This window comes from Silurus meridionalis, chromosome 9 (assembly GCF_014805685.1).
Source record: "Silurus meridionalis isolate SWU-2019-XX chromosome 9, ASM1480568v1, whole genome shotgun sequence".
Classification (NCBI taxonomy): domain Eukaryota; kingdom Metazoa; phylum Chordata; class Actinopteri; order Siluriformes; family Siluridae; genus Silurus; species Silurus meridionalis.
Genome location: NC_060892.1, coordinates 22,644,920 through 22,670,390, shown reverse-complemented (window position 1 = coordinate 22,670,390; position 25,471 = coordinate 22,644,920). Strand labels below are relative to the sequence as shown.

General features: G+C 38.5%; 1 protein-coding gene across 1 annotated transcript; it reads right to left on the bottom strand.

The window, feature by feature from the left end:
• Window positions 1-2,168: 2,168 nt before the first annotated feature.
• shc2 (SHC (Src homology 2 domain containing) transforming protein 2) lies at window positions 2,169-24,542 on the bottom strand. The gene is made up of 12 exons (XM_046858351.1): window positions 23,626-24,542; window positions 21,240-21,310; window positions 20,304-20,364; window positions 20,093-20,212; window positions 19,772-19,825; window positions 16,808-16,859; window positions 16,519-16,645; window positions 14,854-15,031; window positions 8,704-8,797; window positions 5,501-5,668; window positions 4,999-5,288; window positions 2,169-4,034 (listed from the first exon to the last, which is right to left on the bottom strand). Exons 1-12 carry the CDS (start codon window positions 24,340-24,342, stop codon window positions 3,906-3,908), a joined length of 2,061 nt encoding a protein of 686 aa, XP_046714307.1. The 5' UTR covers window positions 24,343-24,542; the 3' UTR covers window positions 2,169-3,905.
• Window positions 24,543-25,471: the final 929 nt, after the last annotated feature.

Genomic DNA, 25,471 nt, shown 5'->3' with positions numbered 1-25,471 from the left:
TCCCTGAACCTCACACTACACTCTTCCTCCTTCAGTTTCCACCATCTTATTCTTCTTTCAATCCTTACTTTCCTCCTCTTCTTCTTCGCCTCCAAAACCATCCTACAGACCACCATCCGATGCTGTCTAGCTACACTGTCCCCGCCAACACCTTACAGTCTCCAATCTCCTTCAGGTTGCATCTCCTGCATAGCACATAGTCCACCTGTGTGCACCTTCCTCCACTCTTATCGTCACCCTATGATCCTCCTTCTTCTTAAAATACGTGTTCACCACTGCCATTTCCATCCTTTTAGCAAAATCTACCACCATCTGCCCTTCCACATTCCTCTCCTTAAAACCATACCTACCCATCACCTCCTCATCACCTCTGTTCCCTTCACCTACATGCCCATTAAAGTCTGCCCCAATCACCAATCGTTCTTTCCTAGGTACACCATCTACCACTTCATCTAATTCACTCCAGAATCTTTCCTTTTCCTCCATCTCACAGCCAACTTGTGGAGCATAGGCACTGATGACATTTATCATCATCCTTCAACTTCCACCTTCACGATCATCACCCTATCAGAAACTCTCTTCACCTCTACTACACTCTTACTGTACTCTTCCTTCAGAATCACCCCTACACCATTTCTCTTCCCATCCACACCATGATAAAACAGTTTAAACCCACCTCCAATGTTCCTGGCCTTACTCCCTTTCCACTTGGTCTCCTGAACACACAGCATATCTACCTTTCTCCTCTCCATCATATCAGCTATCTCTCTCCCTTTACCCGTCATAGTACCAACATTTAAAGTACCAACCCGAAACTCTACTCTCCTACACTGCTCCTTTTCCTGCCGTCTCTGTAGGCGTCTTCCTCCTCTCCTTCTCCTCCTTGACCAACAGTAGCCCAATTTCCACGGTACCCTGTCGGCTAACGATACCTGTGGCGGTCGTTGTTAACCCGGGCCTCGACCGATCCGGTATGAAATTCTCCTTTGTGATCCGCATATTTGATTTGGCACATGTTTTACGCTGGATGCCCTTCCTAACGCAACCCTCCCCATTTACCCGGGCTTGGGACCGGCACTAAGAGTGCACTGGCTTGTGCCCCCCTAATGGCTGGGTTGTAATTTATAGCTAATAATCTCTATAAACTCAGCAGAGAAGAGATTTAACCCTGTCAAGACCATTTCAATCATTCAATCGTTGTTTTTCTTATATTCCAGAATTCTGTTTCAATTATTTTTTATACAAATATTTAATGCACATAAATCAACTACAGCTAAAATATTTTGATATGTTAACTAGATTCAAGAAAGCAGCATGTCCTGCTCAGTGCTTTGTAGTTTCAGTATTTATGTTTGTTGGAGTGCTCTGTCCCAGTATCCAGGAATTATTTTCTGTCCCTGGGCACCTCATTATGTGTGCTACATTTAAGATGCTGCCAAAGTGGATTTAACAACTTTCTTCTGTTTACTTCATTTTGTGCCTCCATCAATTTTTTTTTATTATAATTATTATGAACTTTTGATCTATTGGTTCTGTTTGGATGTTGTTAGATTGGTTTGCTTCTTATATGCTTTTGTAACTACTGCTTGCATTGTTGTTGTTGTTTTTTTGCTTTAGTATCACTGGGCATAGGCTGTGACTGCCATTTATGTCTGTTTTTCATATTAGTTACAGAGTTAGGTAACTTTTTCACTTTTATAAAGATGTCCTGACACTGTTTCCCTGCCGTTTTTTTCCCCTGTAGCAAAGATCTGATTTGTCAAATACACATCTTTTTGTTCTTGAAATGTTAAATTCAGGTATATGTGTTGGATTAGGTAATCCTCGACTCTGAAACTCAATAGGGAAGCTGTAAAAAAATTTAACATCATAGATATTGCACGTTGTAAATCTTGATACTAATCATGTCATTTACTTAATTCACTGCATTTACTTTTACTATACTTTGAATTGAATCTTAGTTGACTAATGAAGTTCTGACTTTGTAGAACACACATTTAACAGTGCTGATTCAATTATACTCTTTTTTTTTCCAAGAAGCAGAGTTATAGCAGCTAAGACATAGTTTCTTGAGATACTGCTGCTGAAATGCTCTATATTAAACACCAGTAATGATACTCATGATACGTCCATCAATAATAATCAGAGACAAATAAGTCAGACAAAAATATTTTTTATTTAAGTGTCCTCAAAGGATACATAAATATGCTTAGAGAGCTGTTGAAATGATTCACAACAAACTGGCATTTGAATCTCATGCTGTGCGACTTATTCTGCCAGAATTATAATCCATAATATTTCCTATGGTAGAAAGACCTGGAGAGAAGCGTGGTACCAGTGGGGAGAAAGACTGAATCAAAATAGTTTTGTTATATTTTTTATTACAATGCTCATTTAAGGATGATCTTAATCATTTAAAAAATAAATACAACATGCCTTTCACTAGACATACGTCTCACAATGCCACCTCCAAAATACATTTATACATGTAATAAAACAAATAATATCCAACTCAATAGACAAAAGAAACAAAAAGAGCTGTAGCTGTAAGAGAAAATTAGGCACACTTGTCACTGAGTCCATAATGGCCAGCTTTTGCTATTGAGAATTCTTTAATAAATAATACTCATACCAGCAACACTGAAATAAACTAGGCACTGCGTCTGGATTGTGTTTATTGGCTTTGCCCTGACTGGAAAAGCACACTTGCGTATTTTGTCTTCCATTATTTATTTCAGTTTTGTATATTTTAAGCTTGTTTTACAGAAGTAGCCTGTTAGACAATCATACAGAGCAAAGAAAATGTTCTTCATTTGGTCACAGATCTCATCTTATTCTCACTCCAAGTTCCATCAGAATCAACTGAAAGCTTGCGTTCATGATTGTACTTATTGTAAATTACAACTAATTGTGAAAAACAGTATACTGTAGGTCAATTCTGTTTTTTTATCCAGATGGAAAAAGAGAAATATTTATGACCATTAGGACTGTAATACTTTTATGGTTATGTTACTGTAATGGTGATTGGTGAACTGTTGGTTCACTGTAGGTAAATCACCATTTAGTCAAGTAGTTTACCTACAGTTTACTGTTTCTCACAATTAGAAATAAAAATCTCCTTTAAAAAACACCAAAATGTTCAAGAAGGCAAACAGTTAATTCTGTAACCTACAAATATGAACACATCCATGGGTATCTGAGTCTTTTTAAAAGATTTCTTTAACATTCTGCCTTTGGGTTCAGGGGACCAATTGTTGTCAAGAAATAAACATAAAAAACAGCACGCCAACACTGCATCCTGAGACCACTGTGACACACACTGAAAATGTAACCACAGTAAAAACCTTGTGCCTTTTTGGTATATTTTATCTCCAGCACATTGAAAGTATTCGTGTTCTTCTAAAATCTGTGGACAGCTGTGCGTGACGTGCTGATAGAACATCTTTTTCATTCTCTCATACAGTAGAATTATGTCTAATAAAAGTTGAAAATCTGTGTTTAAGGCAAAGGGGTTGGCTGCACAAAAATGATGCCTAGCTTCATTTAGAACCTGAGAATATCAACATAATATTAATATTAATATTATGATTCATACTTTTTTACAACTGCTCACTTCCAGTAACTTTTATATCCTGGTCAGGATTGCGGTGGATCCTTAGTCTATCCCGGGAACACAAGTCATGAGGTGGAAATCTGGGATGCCAGACTAATACAGGAACCCATGTACAAACTCAATCATACCCTCATTTAAACCTGGGGCAATTTTCCTACTTTACCGTATTTTATTAAAGGATGGAATGTCTGTTATGAATACAATACAGTGGAATTGTATCAATCCTTATTCTTCATGTGAAGACAGACATGAAGCACTTGTTCATGCACACTTACACTTGTTCGATTAGTGGTCACTGCTTTCTATACACAACCTGCTGGAGATGAAGCTCACTTTCAGCTGCTACAATGGGCAGCTTGTTGCTCAGGTGATAGTTGATCAGGTGACTGATGCTCTCAAACAGCATGTCCTTAGTGCGTACCTGACAATAACAAAGGAAACAAAATGATTTTAATCTTTTCCTATCAAAAATATTTAGTACTTTAGTGTACAATAATCTTTGTCTGTGGAAAATTGTACAAGTTGACCTCTTCTTTAAACGCAATGAGCTATAAAATACAAAAAATACAAAATCATTTTGCTTGAGAACTGGTGTGTTCATTTAAAAACAGAAACTTATCCAGATTAGGGTAGTAAATTAGCTTTTATGCAATGTGACAACATTAGATAGCCCCCGACCCATGACCAATAAGTTATAACCCACCAGTGGCGGATCGTCAGAGACAGCATTGCCTTTTCCGCTGCCTATCACAATCACAGACTTACATTTAAATATATTTTTGTCCATCAATATTTATTTAATTATTTTCTTCATTTAATAGTGTTTCTCTCATAGTGTTTTTTTATATTTCATAGTGTTTCTTACGGTTTCTATCCAATCATATTTCAGCTGTCAAATCAAGTATTGCCATAAGTTCATAAGAAATGAACAGTACAGGCTCTTGTCAGATTCAAATCTACGTTGCTTGTAGCTTTTACTTTAACAAATCAGTTGCAAATACACTTACAATCATATTAACGAGACAGACTTTTTAAGAAAAGGAAAGATCGGCCAAAACTGTTCAAAACAGTTGTTTTGTTTATGAGCCATTTATATGTTTGCATTTTCTTTCCCAAAATTTCCACAAAAACACACAATTTCAAATCCACACCATAAAGCACTGCAAAGATGCAAAAAAAAATAAATACACAGAAAACCCAAAGACATTTAAGGATGTTAATATTGATGCTTGATATTGATATTGACTGCATTTTTGTATAATACTAAGGTCTCTAAACCTGTGGTGTCATGATGATGTTATTAAAAGGTGGATTGGTTCAGGTAGGACACCACTGAAGGCCTGGGTGTGATATGCATCGCCCTCTAATGTAACCCACTAACTTACCACCCCCTCTGGGTCCACCAGAAGCAAGTGTTTCGGCTGGCCACAGTGCATCCCTGTCAGTACATATTGGCCTGGGTTAGTGGCACTGTCACGCACTAGGAAATCTCCATCATGGAGCAGGAGCTTTTCTGCATCACGGCGGCTCATTCGCCCATGATACCAGGCTTCTTGACAGAGCTGCTCCTCAGTAGGGGCTACAGGGGCTCTGCGATGTGGGGGACTTGGCCACTTGTCCTCCAGCAAACAAGTGCTACCCGCTTCATGCAGACGCAGAGCATCTTCAAATGGTCCTGGGAGCAAATAGGCTTACAATTATTTTTTAACTAATGTAGTCAATTCTGAATTTTTTTTCATTTTAAAATTGGTTTTCATTTAGTACATTGGTACACTTTTTATTCTTTAAAGACACAAAATATCTAGTTAAATAGAACCATGCTTAATCAGGTAAACCTATGTTAGATAACTGACATTTAATTAAACTGTGGTTTTTAACCTGACATACTCATGTCAAAGATGTCTTTTTTGGGACTCTCAGGACTGCGATGTTCCCTTGCATCTGATGACGGTTTTGTGTTGTTTATATTCAGTGTGTTCACATACAGGTGCTCTTCATAATCCTGGCCAGTAGTAGGATGTCCATCTGCTCTCAAATACCCATCAGATGTCCCACCTGGAAGTGATAAAAATTAGATTGTTGTTCACAGCGTAAAAACGGTCTACTTCATATACAAAGTTTGATATTGTCATTAAATATGTTTTCTAGCTCAGTAGAAGGGAGGCATAGGAGACACAGCTCTGGCTGGTGGTAACTTGCAGTGTAATTTTCATCACACATTGAGCAATTACAAGAAAAACAACAAACTAAAAATGCTTTTATCACTAGTACAAGCCTTTTGCCCTCACATATTACTTCTTGGTTCAATCAGCCTGTCCACAGCTTTGTCCACAGCTCACACTTATCCATGCCCTCATTGCTACATACCACAACAAACAACTCAGGCCAGGGAGATATTTGGTCTGCAGCTGACCTCCCTTCATGGTGGGAAAGGTAATTTACCACTTTCTGTACCCCAGCAAGTACTAGGACACTGGAATCCTTTATGCAGTGGGTCCACTGGATCAGATAGGATAAGAGCATAGGGGAAAATGGTGCCCTTGTAGGTAGTATCAGAGGTTGAGGGTCACCCAGCTAAAGGCTGGATGTAAAAAAGCACCTGCTTATGGTCCAAGGGTAAGCCAAGATTCCATTCTTTCACCTGTCCAACTGGACATTTCTTTGAGACCCCCCATCTCAGAAAAGCTTTCAGAAGTAAATGCTTGGTGTATGCACCCTGCAGTGTATTCTGTCCATTGAATGATTTTATATTTGAGGTGCCCTGCTTCTGCCCATTTATTTGACCTGATTCATCAGTGAAGGCATTGATGCCTTTTATTGCCTCCCCAGACAAAAGTGAGCACATTCCATAACTGATCCCACTTATGCAAAACCCATCCAAAAACTCTGTCTCACAAATAAGTGGAGGGTGAGGTGAGAAATGCTACCTCCATTTTATGCTTTTGGAATTTAATATTGACTGGCATCAGCAGATAATTCTGAACATCCGTTTTATCAGATATTTAATCAGGCTTTGCTGCACAGGTCTGGTTACACCTTGACTCCACCAAGGCCTGATATGTACACCTTTGACACAGTATTTTCACATAGTATGTTCCTGCTCAATTATGGAAGGCCTGCTGTGTGTCAGGATCCAAATCCTTTATTGTGAGGGAACACTTGGCTTTCCTGCCTTTTGATAGTTTAGGAAACTGTAGTGAATGACACTTTGGCTTTGACACAAAAGACCTACACTTTTAGGGGTTATAATGGTTGATCTGTCTTCCTTCGTTAACTGCTTATTTATGGCCATTGTGAGAGCGATATACTACCTCCTGCAGTACAATGCTGTTTAAATATTCCAACACTGCTTTTATTCAGACAGATGGTTTGTAAGTAATCAGCTGGGACACCTAAAGGAAATGTTAGGCTTAATTTATGACAATTGATACTACAGCTGTAAGTTGTTAACCTATTACTTTGAAAAATACCTTTTTGTATAACACAGACATAAACTTTTTTCCCACTTCTGTTTCCTGCTTACGTTTGTACTACTTCAGGTTATTCACTGGACTTGAACTGCTTAGATTTCAGTGAAAACAGAAAAAAATAGGATTGTTCTAAACCCTGTAGTGTTTGTTATTATAAATACATGCTATTTATAAATACATAGTCAAGATTCTATGTGTACCAGTTTGAACTGAAAAGCAGAATCAGTACACATTCAAACACTGTGACATTTCATAGCAAATGGGTTGTGTAGAGGATTGATTTAGCTAAGGAAAATAATTTTTTGATTTGAACTTTGATCAGAAGTTCAACATCTTAACCACTAAACTACCACCCCCAATGCTCCTTCCTCCCCTTAATTATATTATAATGGCTACTCTCTTGTGTTAGAGCAGCCATTATTTCTTTCTGGTTAGAGCAGTTGAAGATTCAAGTTATAATGTATGTATAGGGGCCTTAATTCAGCAGTCCCTATTACCATATGTGCATTGCTTTGGGAAGCACAATAAAACACAATGCTCAGTTGGATCATTAGGTAAAGAATTCAAAAACAAGCATGCATGTAAATCACAAAGTGCATTCTTAATTTCCTAAGTTTTCCTAGTTTTTCATTATATGACTTCCTCCTGAAAGTGTGGATACACAACCTTCCCTCACTGGATTTTACAGAATGTCTTTCCAGACTCAATAGAGTGCAGTCTCAAAGCATTGCCATTCTCAATACAGAACAGAACAAACAGTTCATTGAATATCTGTAATACTGAAGAACTGAAAATTGTATAACTGAAGAAAAGAGTCAATACTGTTGTCAATACTGAGTCAATACTGTTGTCCCAAACCCATGTGGTTTGGGACAAAGCCTTGAATTTAAATCGGCACTTTTTGTAATACATTACTCTGTGGTCAACTTTGCAAAAATGTATGTAAGTAGCTTGCAGTAAATTGGGGTCAAAATTCTAAAAAAGGGGCATAGATAAAAGAAAATGTATACATGTGTATATCTAATTATGGAAATTAAAAATGGCAAATTTTGCAAATAGAAAATAGTGGACAAGATGTTTGATGTCTGATCAGAAGGTCATAGGTTAAAATCCCAAGCTGCCACAGCTGGACCATTGGGGAAAGCCCTTATCCCTCAATTCATTAGCTTAGTGGTATAACAGAGACTGTTAACTGTACGTTACTGTGGATAAGGGTGTCTACCAAATGCCGAAATTGACAGAGAATTACTTAAATGTTCTGCACGTTGTGTAACACGTTGTGTTAAATGTACCATCATTTTTAACTGATGTGAAGAAATTCTAAAGAATTTACTAGCAAATGAAATTCACTGTCATAAACATTTAGAACAATACAGGGTTATTCAAAAAGAATGAACTGATATCATGAAGAACTGCTCCAGTTCTCAAGCATCGTCATGGAATCAGTGATCAAATAGACGTTATATAAGTTGATTGTGAGTATAATACTTGTGACTTGGCTGGAGTTTTGTATTACTTTTCCTTAATAAAATATTGTGTAATAACATTGGTTCATTCTTTTTGAATAACCCTGTATTGTGCCGTTTTTTACTTTCACTAATTAAATGAAGGGTATCTCACTTGAGCTACTGCAGTTCTCCATGTCCCAATGCACTTCATAACACATCTGAGCTGCAGGTAGTGAAGGCATGTCTCTTCTAGCTGCAGATCCAGGCTACAAATGTACAAAGAGTGGAAAATGGAATAGATACACTGTAACTGGATACAGTAAAATGCCAAGTAAGAAGCAGCAGACCAAGCAATATTAGAAGCGTCCTGTTTCATCAGTTTCTCCTCAGTTTGGTCACCTGCCAATTCCCACTTCCCAGCCCTTAGCTCTTCTTCTACAGCAACCAACTGGGAAGAGTGAAAGCTAGCATGGGCTTTTTCTGAGACACAGGAAGCCAACAATCCACATTGTTTATGATCTTCTGCATAAACGTCTATAAGGGTGTTTTCACACCTAGTTCGTTTTAACCCAGTTCACTTAAAGTGAACCAGAAAGTGATCTAAGCAAATGTGAACTCAGTCCCTTTCGTGTTCACAATAAAAAAGACTCAAAAGAGAACCCAGTTCTCTTTTTGGTCCTCTTCAGTATTGAAGTGATCTCAGACCCTTTCGTGTTCACACCTCAACCTCATAAGAACTCAGAACCCAGAATTGTGTGAAATTTTATCACGTGTGTTTATGTACTTCTGTCGTAGTTTTTTCACTTGTACGTGACATTGTGGTGCTGTTCTGTTGTAGCCCCTTTCCTTCAGTTTTTGAGAAAACAGAAGAAATACTTTTATGTTTTTATGTGTTGAGAATAGTTGGCGTTTAATGCCATCCTCTTTACAAATATCAATAAGTGCACAGCTCTCTTCATAAGACCACACGACTCCGCGACCTGCCATGTCAAAAAGTTTTGTGTTTCAGCAGTGACGGAACACGGCTGCAGGTATGGCAAGCCTCCAGGGACATTTGGCGAAACGAAATGCAAAGCGGACCGGGACCACATTGCTTTCACATGTCACAAACAAATCGAACCACAAACGGACCCACAAACGAACCGTACTCAGACCACCTCCGGAGGTGGTCTGAGTACGGTTCGCTTCTGGGTCCCTTTAAGGGGTCTGAGATCACTTGGTTTGTTCACATATACACACTGAACCGCTCCAAGAGCGTTTGGAGGGCTCAAACGAACTAGGTGTGAAAACACCCTAAGTCCCTTGGATATACAGTAAGCTTTATCAACCTTTCTTCTATGTACATGAACTCACACACACAAGGCATTTGCTAGGGTCACTGTGACTGACAGGGGAGAAAAAAATTTCAAATACAATTCTGTCAGGACTTTACAAACTTTCTTTCGGCTTCTCCCATTAGGGGTCGCCACAGCAGATCATCCGTATTCAGGACTTTTTTTTGCATAATTATTGATCATTTGAGTTATTCTTTTATAGGATTGTGCATATCCTGATGGTGAGTAATCTTGTGGGATCAAATCATAAATCCATATCCATATCTAATATCAAAATCCATTATCGGATATTCATTATATCACAATAATTTTTCAAGTAGAACCCTAGAAAAACAGGCATAAGGCTTTTTTATGCATGAATCAGTTCCTAAAAGAAATATGTGCTATACACTCTGTATATAATGACAAACTGAAATCAGAATTCTAGAAATGTCTGTAATTGTTTTTATTAAAAAGCCTGAAATACATAACTGTACATAAGTATTCAGACCCTTTGCAACAACCGAGTCCTTGGTTGTGATTCCTGGTTGTGCCACACTTTTTCCAATTGAGAATTATGGAGGCCATTGTGCTTTTGGGACTCTTCAGTGCAGCAGAATTTATTTTTGTCTTTTTTTTGTTGTACCTTGCAACATTCCTGTCTCTGAGCTCTGCTGGCAATTCCTTGACCTCATGGCTTGTTCCTTATGCTCTGACATACATTGTCAGCTATAAATCATGTGTGTCTTTCCAAATCATGTTCAATGAATCAACTTTTCCAGTGGACTTCAATCACGGTGTAACTTCTCAGCAACGACCAAGAGAAATGAGAAGCACCTGAGATGATTTTTATGTGTTGATGCAAATGAATACTTATGAACATTTGCTATTTCAGGTTTTTTTTTTCTTCAAAAGACTGACAGAAATTTCTAGAATTCTGTTTTACTTTATCATTATGGTGTATTGAGTGTAGATTAATGAGAAAAATATCAATTTGAATGATTGTAGTATCAGGCTGTAAAATAACTAAATTGAAAAAAGTGAAGGGGTCTGAATACTTTCCGAATGCACTGTATATACAATGGTTTTCATAATGATGAGATGCTTTAGTACTTTTATTAGCCACCTTTCCTGCATTCCTGAAAGGAATGATGCTAAGTAATGTGGCATTTTACCCCAAATCTTGATTACTTCTGCCTCTAGATTAAGACTTGGCTTTTTCAATACTATCTTTTCCCTTATATAAATTCATGTTTTTTTTCTAACTTCGCTCGTTGTTTCACTATGGGAATCGATTTGAACGTGACCAACTACGAAAGCTCCTATGACACCACGTCTGTCTTGACAGACAGGTCGACCTGAGCCTAGGCTCTGCCCCCATCTTTACGACGTCATTCCCGCTTTCTTCTTGTGAGGGACTGCATCAAGCTATCTTAGCACATCCAGTTTCCTGCTGATTTTCGCTAAACTGTTCAACGAGCGGGCTGTCATTGGATTCCGGTTGCATCCCGCACGTGTTCATCATCACGTGGAGCAACCTTCTTGTGCAGGGACCCTCACCCGATGTGCATCGCGTGCATGAGCCTGAAGCACGCTAAAATGTTGCTCGCGGCCCCACAAGCATGCGTTCACTGTGCTTCAACGTCGGTGAAAATTTTAGAAAGATGGCTGAGAGTGGTGGTGGCTAACCAACAAGATCCGTTGCCTCCGCAAAATCTATGGCCGTTGACCATCAACCGCGAGCTACCACGAGCGCGGTGGACTTGATGGAGGCGAACCCTCTGGTCGAGAACCGCTCAGTGTCCTCTGTATTTCTCTCTGAAGGATAAAGATGCACTGTTGGGTGTGGATGCTTTAGCCCACCCATGGCCAAACGTCCTTCCATATGCATTCCCTCAACTGAGCTTGATTTCTCCAACTCTACTTAGACTCAGGGAACTGGGCTTGTCACTGGTTCTGATCCACGTTGGACATCCAGGCCCTGGGTCACCGAGATAGTACAACTGCTGTCAGAGCAGCCATGGCCACTCTCTCCACAGAGGGACCTCCTGTACCAGGTGGGAGAGGAGATTTATCATCCACACCTAGACAGGATAGCTCTCTGGGCCTGGCCTGTGAGAGGTGGAACTTGAGTGTGGCGAGTCTTTGAAGAGTGGTGTGGCCGAAGTCACATTGTCCCTTTTTAGTGTTTAGTGGAAGACATATTATGGTTTCTCCACGATTTGCTGGATAAATGGAACTCTACTTTAAAAGTATATCTAGCAGCTATTTTTGCATTCGGGTTTGGTAAAGAAGCTGCAGGTCGGCACCCTTTAATAAGTCATTTTATGAAAGAGGCTGGTGTCCAGGCAGATGGTTCCACTGAGGGATCTGTTTATGGTCTTAGAGGCTCTTTCTCAAAACCCTTTTGAGCCATTGAATGGCATAGGGTTGAAATTTCTCTCTCTTAAGACAGCGCTGCTTGTAGCTCTGGCGAAAGCTAAGCGTGTGAGCGAGCGGCAACCCCTGTCTGTCAGTCCATCCTTTTTACAGTTTCCCCCAGGGCTCACAAAAGTTTCCTTTAACCCTTACCCAGCATTTGTACCTAAAGTAGTGGATTCTTCTTATAGATGTCACATTGCAGAGCTTTCGGCTTTTCACCCTCCTCCATTCTCTTCTCGGGAGGAGGGGAGGTTGAATTCCTTAGGTCCAGGGCGGGCTCTCCACACATATGTCAAGAGAACAGCAGGCTTCAGAAAGAATGACCAGCTGTTTGTGTCTTTGGCTGCTCCTCACAAGGGGAAGCCGTTGTCAAGACAGTGGCTGTCCCACTTGATTGTTAAGGCTATATCTCTAGCATATGAATGCAGAGGTTCTTAGGTGCCTGAGGGTGTAAAAGCCCACTCTACTAGGGGGATGGTGTCATCATGAGCCCTACTTTATGGGAGTTTCTGTTCAGGATATTTGTGCTGTAGCTGGTTGGGCTACGCCACACACTTTTGTGCGATTTTATAAACTGAATGTGTCTGAGTCATCCTTAGCACATGCAGTGCTAGGAGCTAGAAGGTCAGAGCTTATGTAACTTATGTATAGCGGGATCACGTACATTCGGGAGTGTTCTATATCTCCCATAGTGAAACACAGAGCGAAGTTAAAAAAGAACAATGGGTTACTTAACGTAATCCCAGGTTCTTTGATAACTGAATGAGGTGTTTCACCAACACTTCCTGCCTTGCACAGAAACGGGACCTGAGACCAGGCTTTACTACTCAGGTCGACCTGCCTGTCAAGACAGACATGGTGTCATAGAAGCTTCGTAGTTGGTCATACCCAAAGCGATTCCCATAGTGAAACACCTGACTCTGTTATCAAAGAACCCGGGAATATATGAAGTAACCCATCGTTACCATCTCTCCCACTTAGAAAGCATGATCAATTTTCCTTTATTGGTCTCCCAGCCATAGATAACTGTAGAATCATCATAATTTAAACTTTGCAAGTAACTTTATTCTCATGACCAGTGAATACATATATAAGTAGTCTAGACTAGACTAGTCTAGTCTGGACTAGACTAGCACAATGGGAGTAAATGGCACCTTGTTGACTACTTATATATGTATTCACTGGTCATGAGCATAAAGTTTCTTGCAAAGTTTAAATTATGATGATGTAGGGCTCATGATGACACCATCCCCCTAGTAGAGTGGGCTTTTATACCCTCAGGCGCCTAAGAACCTTTGCATTCATATGCTAGAGATATAGCCTTAACAATCAAGTGGGACAGCCACACAGTGTGAGTGCTTATTTTTCTTTAAAAAATAATATCTGTCTGAAATTGTGTAAAGGAAAAAAAAAGGATCAGAGTGCATAAAGGCCATAGACCAATTTAAAAATGTATACAGTTCTCACCCATCCATGCTGGCCAGGAACATCCCTGCTTCAAGCCGCATGCTAAGCGTCATTACCTGAAGTGTCATTTTTGATGGCATGTAGAATACTAATAGTGGTACATTCGGTGTTATAATAATGAATATGTTAAATGATAGGGTGATCATTTTACCTTATTACTTTAAAGCTGTCACTGATTTAGATAACATTTTCTAGCTAGTTAAAATTGGCTAATCCATTGTGTTGCATAAGGTAATGTAATTATTAGCAGCTAATGTAATGTACATTAATGTAACCAAAATATACTTGTGAACAGATAACAGATTTTTCTGAGGAAAAATACACTGCTCATCATGATTATTATTGAGATCAGACACCTTCTGTAAGCTAAACATCTGAATGGAGAAGTGTTAGTTGAGGCTCCACTCATTTTTTTGGTTGGATTTGTCTTCAATTATATGGCTTATGTATGACCATAAAAACTACGAAGAACTCAGGGTTTGTTAGAAGGTCTGTTACAGCTGGATTTACAATATAACTGTCAATGGTGTGCTGGGAACTATGTGTGCCTACATGTGGCTTTACTGTCATGTCCAAAAGTAAAACGTTTCATTGATCAGGGCCTTCTAAATTCAAATATCAAATATTTCTTATAAACCACATTAATTGGAAAGACAAATATAGGGGGAGATTCTAAAGTCATCTGAACTTGTAAATTACAGTTTACTCTTCTGTAAAATCAAGTGTATGTTCCATTAACTAGCATGAAATATTTGTAGTATTTTAAAGAAGCCTATTGAGGGCCTTGACCACTGGTACCAATGTCCATTCATGTATACAGTCTTTGCTCAAGACCACCATAGTTCCTTTGGGTTAAGTGGGAAGATTCCCACTGGTTTCCTAAATCTTAAAAGCTTAGAATAAGCAGAAGATGAATTCGTTTTTCTTGGCAATACTGTATATTAATTTTCATAATTGAGTGCATTTCAAGAATTAGTTACCAGGAAATTGATTGTATATCATTATTACAGTTACAATAGATTTACTTCACCATCCCCTAGTTTAGCCATTTAGAACAGCGTGAAGCAGAGCAAAGATGTAGCTGTAAAAGGGAGTAGGAACTTAAGTAACAGACTGTTTACCTGTGCCACTTTGCCCTGTGGCAGGGAGTGGATGTGGCCCAGCAAAGCTGCTGGAGCTTTGAGTCTTGAGTCCACGACTCCTCCCAGTGGAGGTTCTTTTCCTGGTATGCTGTTGTAGTAATCATGCTCCAAAAACATGTCATCGTCCTCCCATGCCGACTCCTCTGTCCTTACATTCCTAATAATAACCATTAAAATGTTAGACTTATGCATAATTACAGCAATATGTTTCAATAAAAATCTCAGCAATAATATCTTCATAGTGCACACATACAATAGTTAAAACCGTAAGATAGTCAACTCCATTATTATTGGCACCCTTTAAAAAAATATTAAATAAATTAAACGATGCAGAATGGAACGTGGTGCAGTAGAAAACAACTATAGAAACTCAACTTTGATTCTGAATACTTTCTGAATGCACTGTATATAAAATGGTTTCATAATGATGAGATGCTCTAGTACTTTTATTAACCACCTTTCCTGCATTCCTGAAGGGAATAATGCTAAGTGATGTGGTATTTTACACCAAAACCTGATTACTTTGGCTTCTTCTGTCCTCTAAGACTTGGCTTTTTGAATGCTATATTTTCCCTTTTATAAAATTCAAATGTACCTAGCAATGGTGGTGGGCAATATTTGTTCATAAGTGTTCGCAAAACTCATTAGATATTTGCAGGCTACTGGATTATTATTCTCTCCTGCTGAAAGGCAATAATTACTTCTAGCAGTGTCATAATTGTGGTCAATGATTTGCCGCAGTGCTTCGTGTCCTCGTCTGAGTTTATTGAAGCTGAAATATGTTATTGCATGTTTCCGACAAAGAAGTGACACAGCAGGTAGTGTTTGTGCATTACCTGAAAGAGGACAATGGCAGAAATTGGAGGTGTTTTTAGAGATGAGTCACCAAAGATGATGTTTGTGTGCTAAATTCATTACTATTCCTGAATATTTAGTAAGTAAAATGGTTCTTGGAAGTGATATACATAGTGATATACAAGAATAGGAATGATTACATTTTATTATTCTTAAATAAAGAAAATTATAACTTCTTTATATATAATAATTTGATTTAATCAGCTTCAGCTGACTCAATAATGATATCTAAGGAAGTCATAGGAGGCCACACATTACAATATTTTTTACTTTCTTGTTTTCTTGTGATCACGACTTAATTTTCTTGTTATCTCAACATAAAATCCTGTTTTCTCACGACGTAATTCTATCTATTCTATCTCGCGTCTTGTGAATAACAGCCTCCTTCTCAAATGTCTGACACTTTTGTGTAAGTTATCAATTACTGACAGACAAAGCGAGTCCTGGAATCTAAGTAAAAACATGCTCTTATACTGAATACACAGAAAAATTAAGAACTAATCACGAGGAAACAATGTTTCTTATGTCAAGATCATAAGAAAACAACTTTTGTCATATATAATATATTGTATGGCCTTGTAGATACTTGTGCTGGCTGGCAGAAATAATTTTTAAACAAGATGTTCAGCTTGGGTCTAAACTATAAGAATGGGACAATCTGCACATCCTCTGAAAAGAAGACATTTATAGGCTACAAAATGACTGCAAGCAAAATAAATGGTGACAAGTGGAGGTTTAATACGATTAAAAGTAATAAAAACTGAGTACTTCAGAGAAGTAGATATTCACCTGTCCATGCTGGATGTGGCCTTGGGTGGGCTGTGCAGATATTGTTTAAACTGCAGCTCGAATGCTTGGCCGATTGTACTGATGATGCACTGTGCAAGGTTGGCACTGCACTCCAGAATATGGCATGCTGCAAAAACAAGGACCAAGCAGGTTTAAATTAGAAAAAAATTGGTCTTGTAGACATGAGACATGTATGACATATGTATAATTATTAATGCAGTTAGCTATACAGAAGCACATACAATGATTAAAAACATATTCTGTAGCAACACTGAGATTAACAACTAACCTCGTTGATTGACAGGGTCTTTGGCCACATATGCAACATAATCAGGGGTATCCTAAAGAATAAAATGAGTTTTGTTATATGCAGTAACACAAAATATCAACATTCATTCATTCATTGTAAAGGATTTGCGTAAATGTACTTCATTACTTTTATGTAATTAAGTATTTTTGGCTACTTTTAAGTTTTACTCAGTAGCAAAAACATAAGCAACTTTTACTTAACTACATGTGTGATTCAATATACAGTGCATACAGAAATATTCACAGAGCTTCACTTTTTCCACATTTTGTTATGTTTCAGCCTTATTCCAAAATGTATTTAATTAATTATTTTTCTAACAGATTCTACAAGCAATACCCCATAATGACATGGTGAAAGAAGTGCGTTTGAAATATTTGCATATTTATTACAAATAAAAAACTAAAAATCATGTACATAAGTATTCACAGCCTTTGCCATAACATAAAATTTAGCTTAGGTGCACCCTGTTTCTACTGATCATCCTTAAGATGTTTCTACAACTTGATTGAGTCCACCTGTGGTCAATTCAGTTGATTGGACATGATTTGGAAAGGCATACACCTGTCTATATGAAGTCCTACAGTTACAGTGTGTGTCAAAGCAGAAAACAAGCCATGAAGTACAAGAAATGGTCTGTAGACCTCTGAGACAGAATTGTATCGAGGCACAGATCTGTGGAAGTGTACAGAAAAATGAGCACAGTGGCCTCCATCATCTGTAAATAGAAGAAGTTTGGAACCACAAGGACTTTTCCTAGAGCTGGCCGCCCGGTCAAACTAAGCAATCGTGGAAGAGGGGCCTTAGTCAGGCAGGTGACCAAGGACCGGATGGTCACTCTGAAAGAGCTCCAGTATTTCTCTGTGGAGAGAGGAGAACCTTCCAGAAGAACAACCATCTCTGCAGCACTCCACCAATCAGGCCTGAATGGTTGAAAAGTAAAAGGCACATGACAGCTGACCTGGAGTTTGCTCAAAGGCATCTGAAAGACTCTAAGACCTTGAGAAATAAAGATTGAACTTTTTGGCCTGAGTGCAATGCGACATGTGTGGAGGAAACCGCTCAAATGGCCAATATCATCCCTACAATGAAGCATGGTGGTGGCAGCATCATGCTGTGGGGATGTTTTTCAGAAGCAGAAACTGGAAGACTAGTCAGGATTAAGGGAAAGATAAATGCAACAATGCATGGTCCTCAGCTGCAGGACGACTCTGTGAATGTCCTTAAGTGGCCCAGCCAGAGACCAGACTTGAACCAGATTGAACATCTCTGGAGAGATCTGAAAATGTCTGTGCACAAACGCTCCAATTCAACCTGATAAAGCTTGAGAGGTTCTGCAAAGAAGAATGGGAGAAAATGCCCAAAAATAGGTGTGCCAAGCTTGTAGCATCAAACTCAAAAAGACTTGAGGCTGTAATTAGTGCCAAAGGTGTTTCAACAAAGTATTAAGCAAAAGCCGTGAAATTTATGTACATGTGATTTCTTTAGTTTTTTATTTTTAATAAAAAGATTAAGATTTCACTCCTTTCACATTGTCAATATGGGGTTTTGTTTGTAGAATTTAGTAATGAATTTAATCCATTTTGGAATAAGGCTGTACATAACAAAATGTTGAAAAAGTGAAGGGCTGTGAACACTTTTTGGATGCACTGTATGTACGTTTTACCTCACCATAATTTAATTCACATTTACCGCTACCAATTACATTTTTGACCTCTGTTGAAGGCGTTATTAAGGCTCAGTGCTCCTCTACCCACATTTGCTGCATGTGATCGAGTTTTTAAGACCGTTGGCCTCATTCTGAGTACAAAAAGAGCTTGAATAAATTCCAAAAACTTTGAGAACCAGCTTTTGTTGAGGTTGAATAAAAAATATTGCCCCTCACTAAGACTGAGACTGAGAGTTGCATCAAATCCTATTCAGCTCGGAATATTTGGTTTTACTTCATCTATAATTATTTACTTCAATTTTATTTGTCCATTGAATACAAATGTTTCTTTGTGACATGATACTGTAATTTAATTTGCTGATTGAAGGTCCCTTTAGAAAGATTAACTTCTACCACTACTTTACCATTTTGTCTTTTTGTTTTAACAGATTTTGACTTAATGTTTGTTTCAATCTGGCTTAATGAAGCTGTTGTGTTGATCTTTGTTTAATGCAGTGTTGATGTGGTTTAACTTGATTTGTGTTTCAGGTAATAAAACCTCACAAATCAGCTTTTTTTGGCTTTTCACTAACATGTGTCATAGTGTTGAGGACTGGTGTTGAGGACTGGTGCAAGTCAAATAGTCAAGTACTTTAACTATTAGTTAAAATCAGATACTAAGACTTTTACTGAAGTCCTAATGGAAATTTAACTTGCAATGGAGTAAGTTTTTCAGGAAGGTATATACTTTTACTCAAGTATAATTTTTAGGAACTCTTTACATCTCTGTTCATTCATTCTTATTCAGTGACCATTTTATCCTGATCGGACATATTAAACCTTAGCAAACAGCAGATCATGGTGACTGTAACTCTTTATATAATATACCCAGAAGTCTCAAACTTTGTCCAAATCATTGGAATTGTGCATGAATGGTTTTTGTGAAGCATTTTTTTTGTCTGTGTCTGCAATAAAGAGTGAACAATGAAATAGTAGTTGTAGATAAAAAGGAAAAGAATTCGATCTAAAATGGTTTTCTGATGGACCACTAACTAAACAAATTTTAGTTTTTCTTTAAAGTCTTAACAATATTATGTTAGACAGCATTTGTGGTATATTGCATAATTTGCATCAAGGCGCAATTTGCTAGAATATCAAAATATGAACAATATGCTGAACATAAGCTGCTTAATAACAGCCTACAGCTCCAAAATAGTTTTTCAGAAAAAGAAAATAATTGGTGTGAGGTATTTTAAAGATGTCTGCTGAACGAAGCTCTGAGAATTTTGAAGCCTTACCATGTCTCCTCCAGAAGCAAAGGAAATCGACTGCATTGGGTGATGTGCTATCACCTGAGAAAGGGAGAGAGAAAGAGAGAGAGAGAGAGAGAGAGAGAGAGAGAGAGACAGACAGACAGACAGACAGACAGACAGACAGACAGACAGACAGACCCAGACAAAGCAACCTTTGAATCAATATAATGATTTATGGCCAAAGCTGATTTCCTTAAAAGACTGGACAGATCTATTGACTTGCGCTTTCCATTATTTACTGAAGGATCTCGTTTGGCCTGTGCTTGTGTGACACTCAGGATATTAGAAGTTGAGGAAGATGCAAACCTGCCGGGTGGTGGGGTCGAGCAAATTCAGCCCCTCCACTGAGATGTTTACAGCAATACGCATGCCGGCAAAATGCAGGTTACTCTTCCCCATTACAGAATGAAGGGACTTGTTGACAGCCTGCGAAACACAAACAGAATCATTTATAATATTCATCTTTAATGTACATTTTTCACTTTACAGTAGCATTTAAATGCTCTTTAGTTCTCACCTTCTTCTTCCACACACTTTTCCCTCCTGGAACAATTTCACAAAGCCTGTTGATAGCCTCCCTGAAGACACATGTTTTTTTTTTAGATTATATTTTTAACAAACACATATTTTATATAGGATTTAATAATATTTCAATTACAGAATATCTCTGTTTTTTGCAGAGTCCATAGTCTATGGTAATCAATACTAAAATCATTTCCTCTAAACAGATCCAGTGCATCCACATAATTTGAGGGTTTCGGTAAGATGATCACTACTCACAGATACACACAAGAGATAATCATCATTATCCAGTGTAATCAGTGTTTTAGCATTAAAAGCATAATCTAGTTATATCATTATTTGGTTTTTATCTATTATTGGAAGACATTTAGTAACTATATATTGTTCTAATGATCCAGCGTGTTTTGCAGGCTAGTATCAGGAAATTTGATGAGTGTATCTCAATATACATCAGTCTATAAAATTTGACCAATCAGAGACAACATCTCTCCATTTTAGTGCACCACTTTATAACACTCCTTTAGTGCTATATCACTCGCAAAAACATTCATCATCTGAAAACACAGATCCACCCTGGCCTCCTTTGTTTTCAATGCTCTTCATGGTCGACTCACTGCAGCTCTCCAGTCATTAAGCTGCAGCATCAATAATACATGTCTTTCTGCATTTGCTCGTCTCTGGCAGCACTTAAGGCCAGTGTGGGCTTTGGGGATTAGGTTACTGCTGATCAATAGTCCGGAGCAGAGAGAGAACTGCACCATTCCCTCAGGAAAACCAGTGATGTGAGCAGCGAAATCTTACGTGCTACAGTGAAATGAACATAGCTCTGGCAGCTTTGAGGCTCTTGCAACAAATTACTCATGTTAATTCAGTATAATGATATAAACCACAAATCATTAATACCATTTAAAGAGCAACTCGAGCGGCTTACCTTGTCACCTGGGTTCTTGTGGTGAAGTCCAGTGAACGCATTGATTTAAGCACCTCAATGCAGCCTAAATACTGCGACAATATAAACACAGGAAAGAATTTTTGGTTTTGTGATGACCACTGATGCTGAACACAAAAAGGAAAAGACCAATCACAGATTTTGCACAAAATAACCGGTATAAAGCCAGCTGACACACCCTCACTCTTTCACAATGTAATGCTGCTAGGTTTGCACTTATAATAGAAGTACACATCCAGAGTTTCACTCACGGCCCATCTTAGCACCTTGAAAGAGAAAAATTTAGATTTGTACCCTCAACATTTCAGTGACAATCTATTGGGTATGCTGTAGACTGCTCTTACAGTAAACCTGTATTCTGGGCAGACAGAAAACTCTTACAGCTTTAATTTCCTATAACATTTAGTAACTCTGTGCTAATTTAAGTTTTTTGACACAAACACCTACAAGGTTCATTCCAAACTCCATGCACAATCCTCCAAATTACTGAAAAGATTGTTTTAACCTTAGATGCTTAAAACTCTAATTATATGTTCACTATTTCTTAAAAAAACATTTGTACACCATTTAAAGGTTAATATAAACACATTATTCCTTCATATTGCCACAATTGGTAGCTCAGAGTTTAAGATGTTGGGCTTCAGCTCAGAAGGTTAAAAGTTCAATTCCCAGAGAAAACTGCCAAATCAGACCTACTGGGCCCTTCCACAAGGCCCCTAAATTCATTTGTGGTTATTCTTATAAAGTGTGGTTATTCTTTCAAAAGTTTAGTGTTTGATAAGAATTTATGGTTCAATTCCAAGGGTATCGTCCTCAATTTATCACACAGTAACTCCACCTGATGCATAAAATCAAATGCAAAATCTTTGCTAGTACTAGTCTGTGTTAGGGGAAGTGGTAGCTCAGTGGTTAAGGCTCTGGGATACTGATAGGTATCACCAAGCTGCCACTCTTGGGCCCCTGAGCAAGGCCCTTAACTATTTGTGCTCCAGGGGTGCTGTACTATGACTAACCCCAGCTTTTTCTAACATTGCTGTGATATACGGAGTAATAATGTTACTGTGCTGTAAATGACATGTGACAAAAAGCATATTTATAAGTTAATAATAAGGTTTGGAACCATGTTGTTCAAAGGTATCAAATTTGGTGTGATGTTTATACCAATATCATAGCAGTATACTAGATATTTATTACTGTTTCCTGCTGTTATCTTCTCATTTATTAATCAACTTTATTTACATTTTTATGTTGTTTGTGAACACCTACCCATCACACAAAAACATGCATGTTGAACATCATATTGATTTATTTTCTCTTCACTATTCTGGAAAGTCTTTTCACTATTTGTTTGGAGTAACGCTGCCAGGATGCTCAGTACAATATGCATTTCTTTCAAGATACCTAAAGAAATGGTTGCTAACCTGAGATTGCTAACATCATATACTCTGGTTTACCTGTTATGCAGGTACAGAGAGATGTTTCGGTTTTTAGGTGTTTTCCTTCCTATGTTTTGCTTTAACTTCTCTCACTATAGTTATACTGTGATGCCAATATATTCTGGGCCTTCTGGAAAACATGTGATACGGATTATTGTGATTAAAAGTAATTGAATAGAGAAATGTGCCTGAGTAATGCAATTATGCATGCTCAGACTGGACTCTGTGTGTGTCTCTCCTCGAGGTAAGAGAATTAAAGGAAGAGGCAGTAAGCAGAATTGGGCAATTAAGGCCAATAAGTCTGCCAACTCTTGTAACCTTTCATGAAGCAAGAGGGAGCACGGACGCTGGAACGAATGTTTGCATTTTTTTGTAAAACATTGGAAAATGTTGGGGTGTATCTTTTGTGTGGAGATAATACACAATTTAGAATTAACCTAATTGTGGCTGGTTCTTGAAACTGCTTCGAAAAAGCTTTTTGTTTATTTACCCCTCCCCAGTCGCTGTGCTGATGGATTGTCTTCATCAGTGAATTTAATTATACATTCTGCTCCTTGCAGAACATCTCAGACACAGGCATTGTATACCAAGAAAAAGCTCATTGTTTTGATTTCCCATCTACATTTTCATGATGCCAAACTTAAAAGTGCCTGTCTTTTACTGACTGATAATTTGTCTGCAGTATTTTAAATGGTTAAAAAAACTGACAAATATATATATATATATATATATATATATATATATATATATATATATATATATATATATATATATATATTTTTTTTTTTTTTTTTTTATGTACTTAGAACAACAGGTCAAGTAGTGGATGTGAATAAAAATAATGTTATCCCAATTCTAAAAAGTTATTTTAAGGAGAAAGCAATGGTAAAAATTCTAAACCTTTTTACAGTTTAAAAACTCATTACACTCACCCTGGCAATATAGGAGGCCCCTGTGCTGCTTATTTTATTGTCTGGGTGCAGCCACCCCTGCGAGGGCTTATGGATGAAATTGGCTTTGTGGTTAAGCTCTTCTCCACCAAGCCATATGCCCTCCACCCTGGTCCTGCGGTGTAGACCTGTGCGGTAGCTCCCAGCACTGCCTGGATTTCCCTCTGCTCTCTCTGTACCTCCAAAACCACTGGGGCTAGCTGAGCCTGCAACGGCCCTCTGTCTGCTTACAGCCTGCAGGGAACAGGGGCCAATGCAGACAGGGTCGCAGGAGTTAAGTGCAGCAGCGAGGCTGGTCAGAGGACCACTGGAGGTTGCAGTTACACTGGAGGTGGCTGGGGATGCTTTCGCCATGGAGGTCTTGCTGGAATCCTTACTGGAGCTGGAACTGGCACTGCTAGAAGGGCTGCAGCTCAGCAGCGAGTTGGAGAACTTCCACTGGGGCATCTTGGGGATGAGCATGCAGAAGGTGGTGGCACGGTCCTGCTCGCCATCCAAGCCAGGAGACTCAGCCAACGACTGGACTAAGGGTGGGGCAAGGATGGTGGGCTGCAAGGGTGGCACTGGGGAGTTTGGTACTGAAGAAGGAGCCACTGCTGTGGCCACCACCTTCCCGCTCATGGCTAAGCTCTGTATCAGGTCGTCTGAGGAGGTCACAGAGTCGTTGCGAAAGCGGCCATACTTGGGCTTAAGTAGCATGCCCGGAAAAACAGCCTGATGCAGGGAGGGCAATGACGAGGGTGTATCACTGCCTGTGAGTAATGATGAAAAAAGGAAGGAAAATTGATTAGATGTAAGGGAAGAAAAAGACAATTCTTCCAAAATCCTCAGTGAAGGAAGCCTCCTTTGGGGTTGGTGCAATGCTGTAGCCTCTTCTATGCATACACGCTATCCCTCTCTTTTCCTCACTCCCTCCCTCCCTCTCTCTCTCTCTCTCTCTCTCTCTCTCTCTCTCTCTCTCTCTCTCTCTCTCTGAGAAGGCCAGCCCTCTCCCTCAGTGTGTCTCAGTTACTACCCTGCTTGCGTATTCTCTCTGAGGTCATGATGTTATTGTTCATCTATCAGCCCCGCCCAGATGCACTCAGCCCCCATTAGCAAACACAATCTGAGTACCCCCTCCTAGCATTACATCACAGCACACACACACACACACACACACACACACACACACACACACACACACACACTGTACAGCTTTGCATTTAACAACAAAGCACTGTCTAGAAAGAAACAAAGAATGCTGTTTACCTCTTGCACACCTACACATAATGTAGAATTGAAATACATGAAATGCATAAAATGCAGCCCAAAGAAGCAATCCATTCACAAACATCGCAAAATATGACAATTTATAATTGATTTGCACCATCTTTAAATCATACATAAATGTAGATGTATTGGATTTTTGTGGCATTTAGAAACAAAATGATGTAGAAACAGTCCATTAAATTCAAGGAAAGGTTACTATGTCTTTTGTGATAACCGATTAATTTGTCTGACTGCTTTCAATTCTTAATACTTTAGTATTAGATATTATGTTATAATTGTATTTTATTTAAAATAAACTTAGTGATTTAGATTTATAAGTGGAGTTTGACATTCTACAAAATTCTACCTGATCATCTTCAATTTCTTTTCTGAAAGATTATACACTATAGCCATTAAAAGCATAATATACATCAGAAAAGAATTGCCTTGAATAAAATATTATTTTTAATAAATATCAATAACCAGATTTTTATATACATCTACAAATTCATCAATTGTGGTTCATGATGATTATAAAATGATAGCATTTGGACTCATATATATTTTGCTTGCTGCTCAA

What these genes read in the sequence shown, in the direction of transcription:
- shc2 (XM_046858351.1), bottom strand. Translation starts at nt 24,342, where the DNA reads ATGCTACTTAAGCCCAAGTATGGCCGCTTTCGCAACGACTCTGTGACC. An exon ending in TCGACCCCACCACCCGGCAG is followed by an intron (nt 19,826 to 20,092) that starts GTTTGCATCTTC and finishes TCCCTTTCTCAG; the next exon opens with GTGATAGCACATCACCCAAT. An exon ending in AAAAGACATCTTTGACATGA is followed by an intron (nt 5,289 to 5,500) that starts GTATGTCAGGTT and finishes ATTTGCTCCCAG; the next exon opens with GACCATTTGAAGATGCTCTG.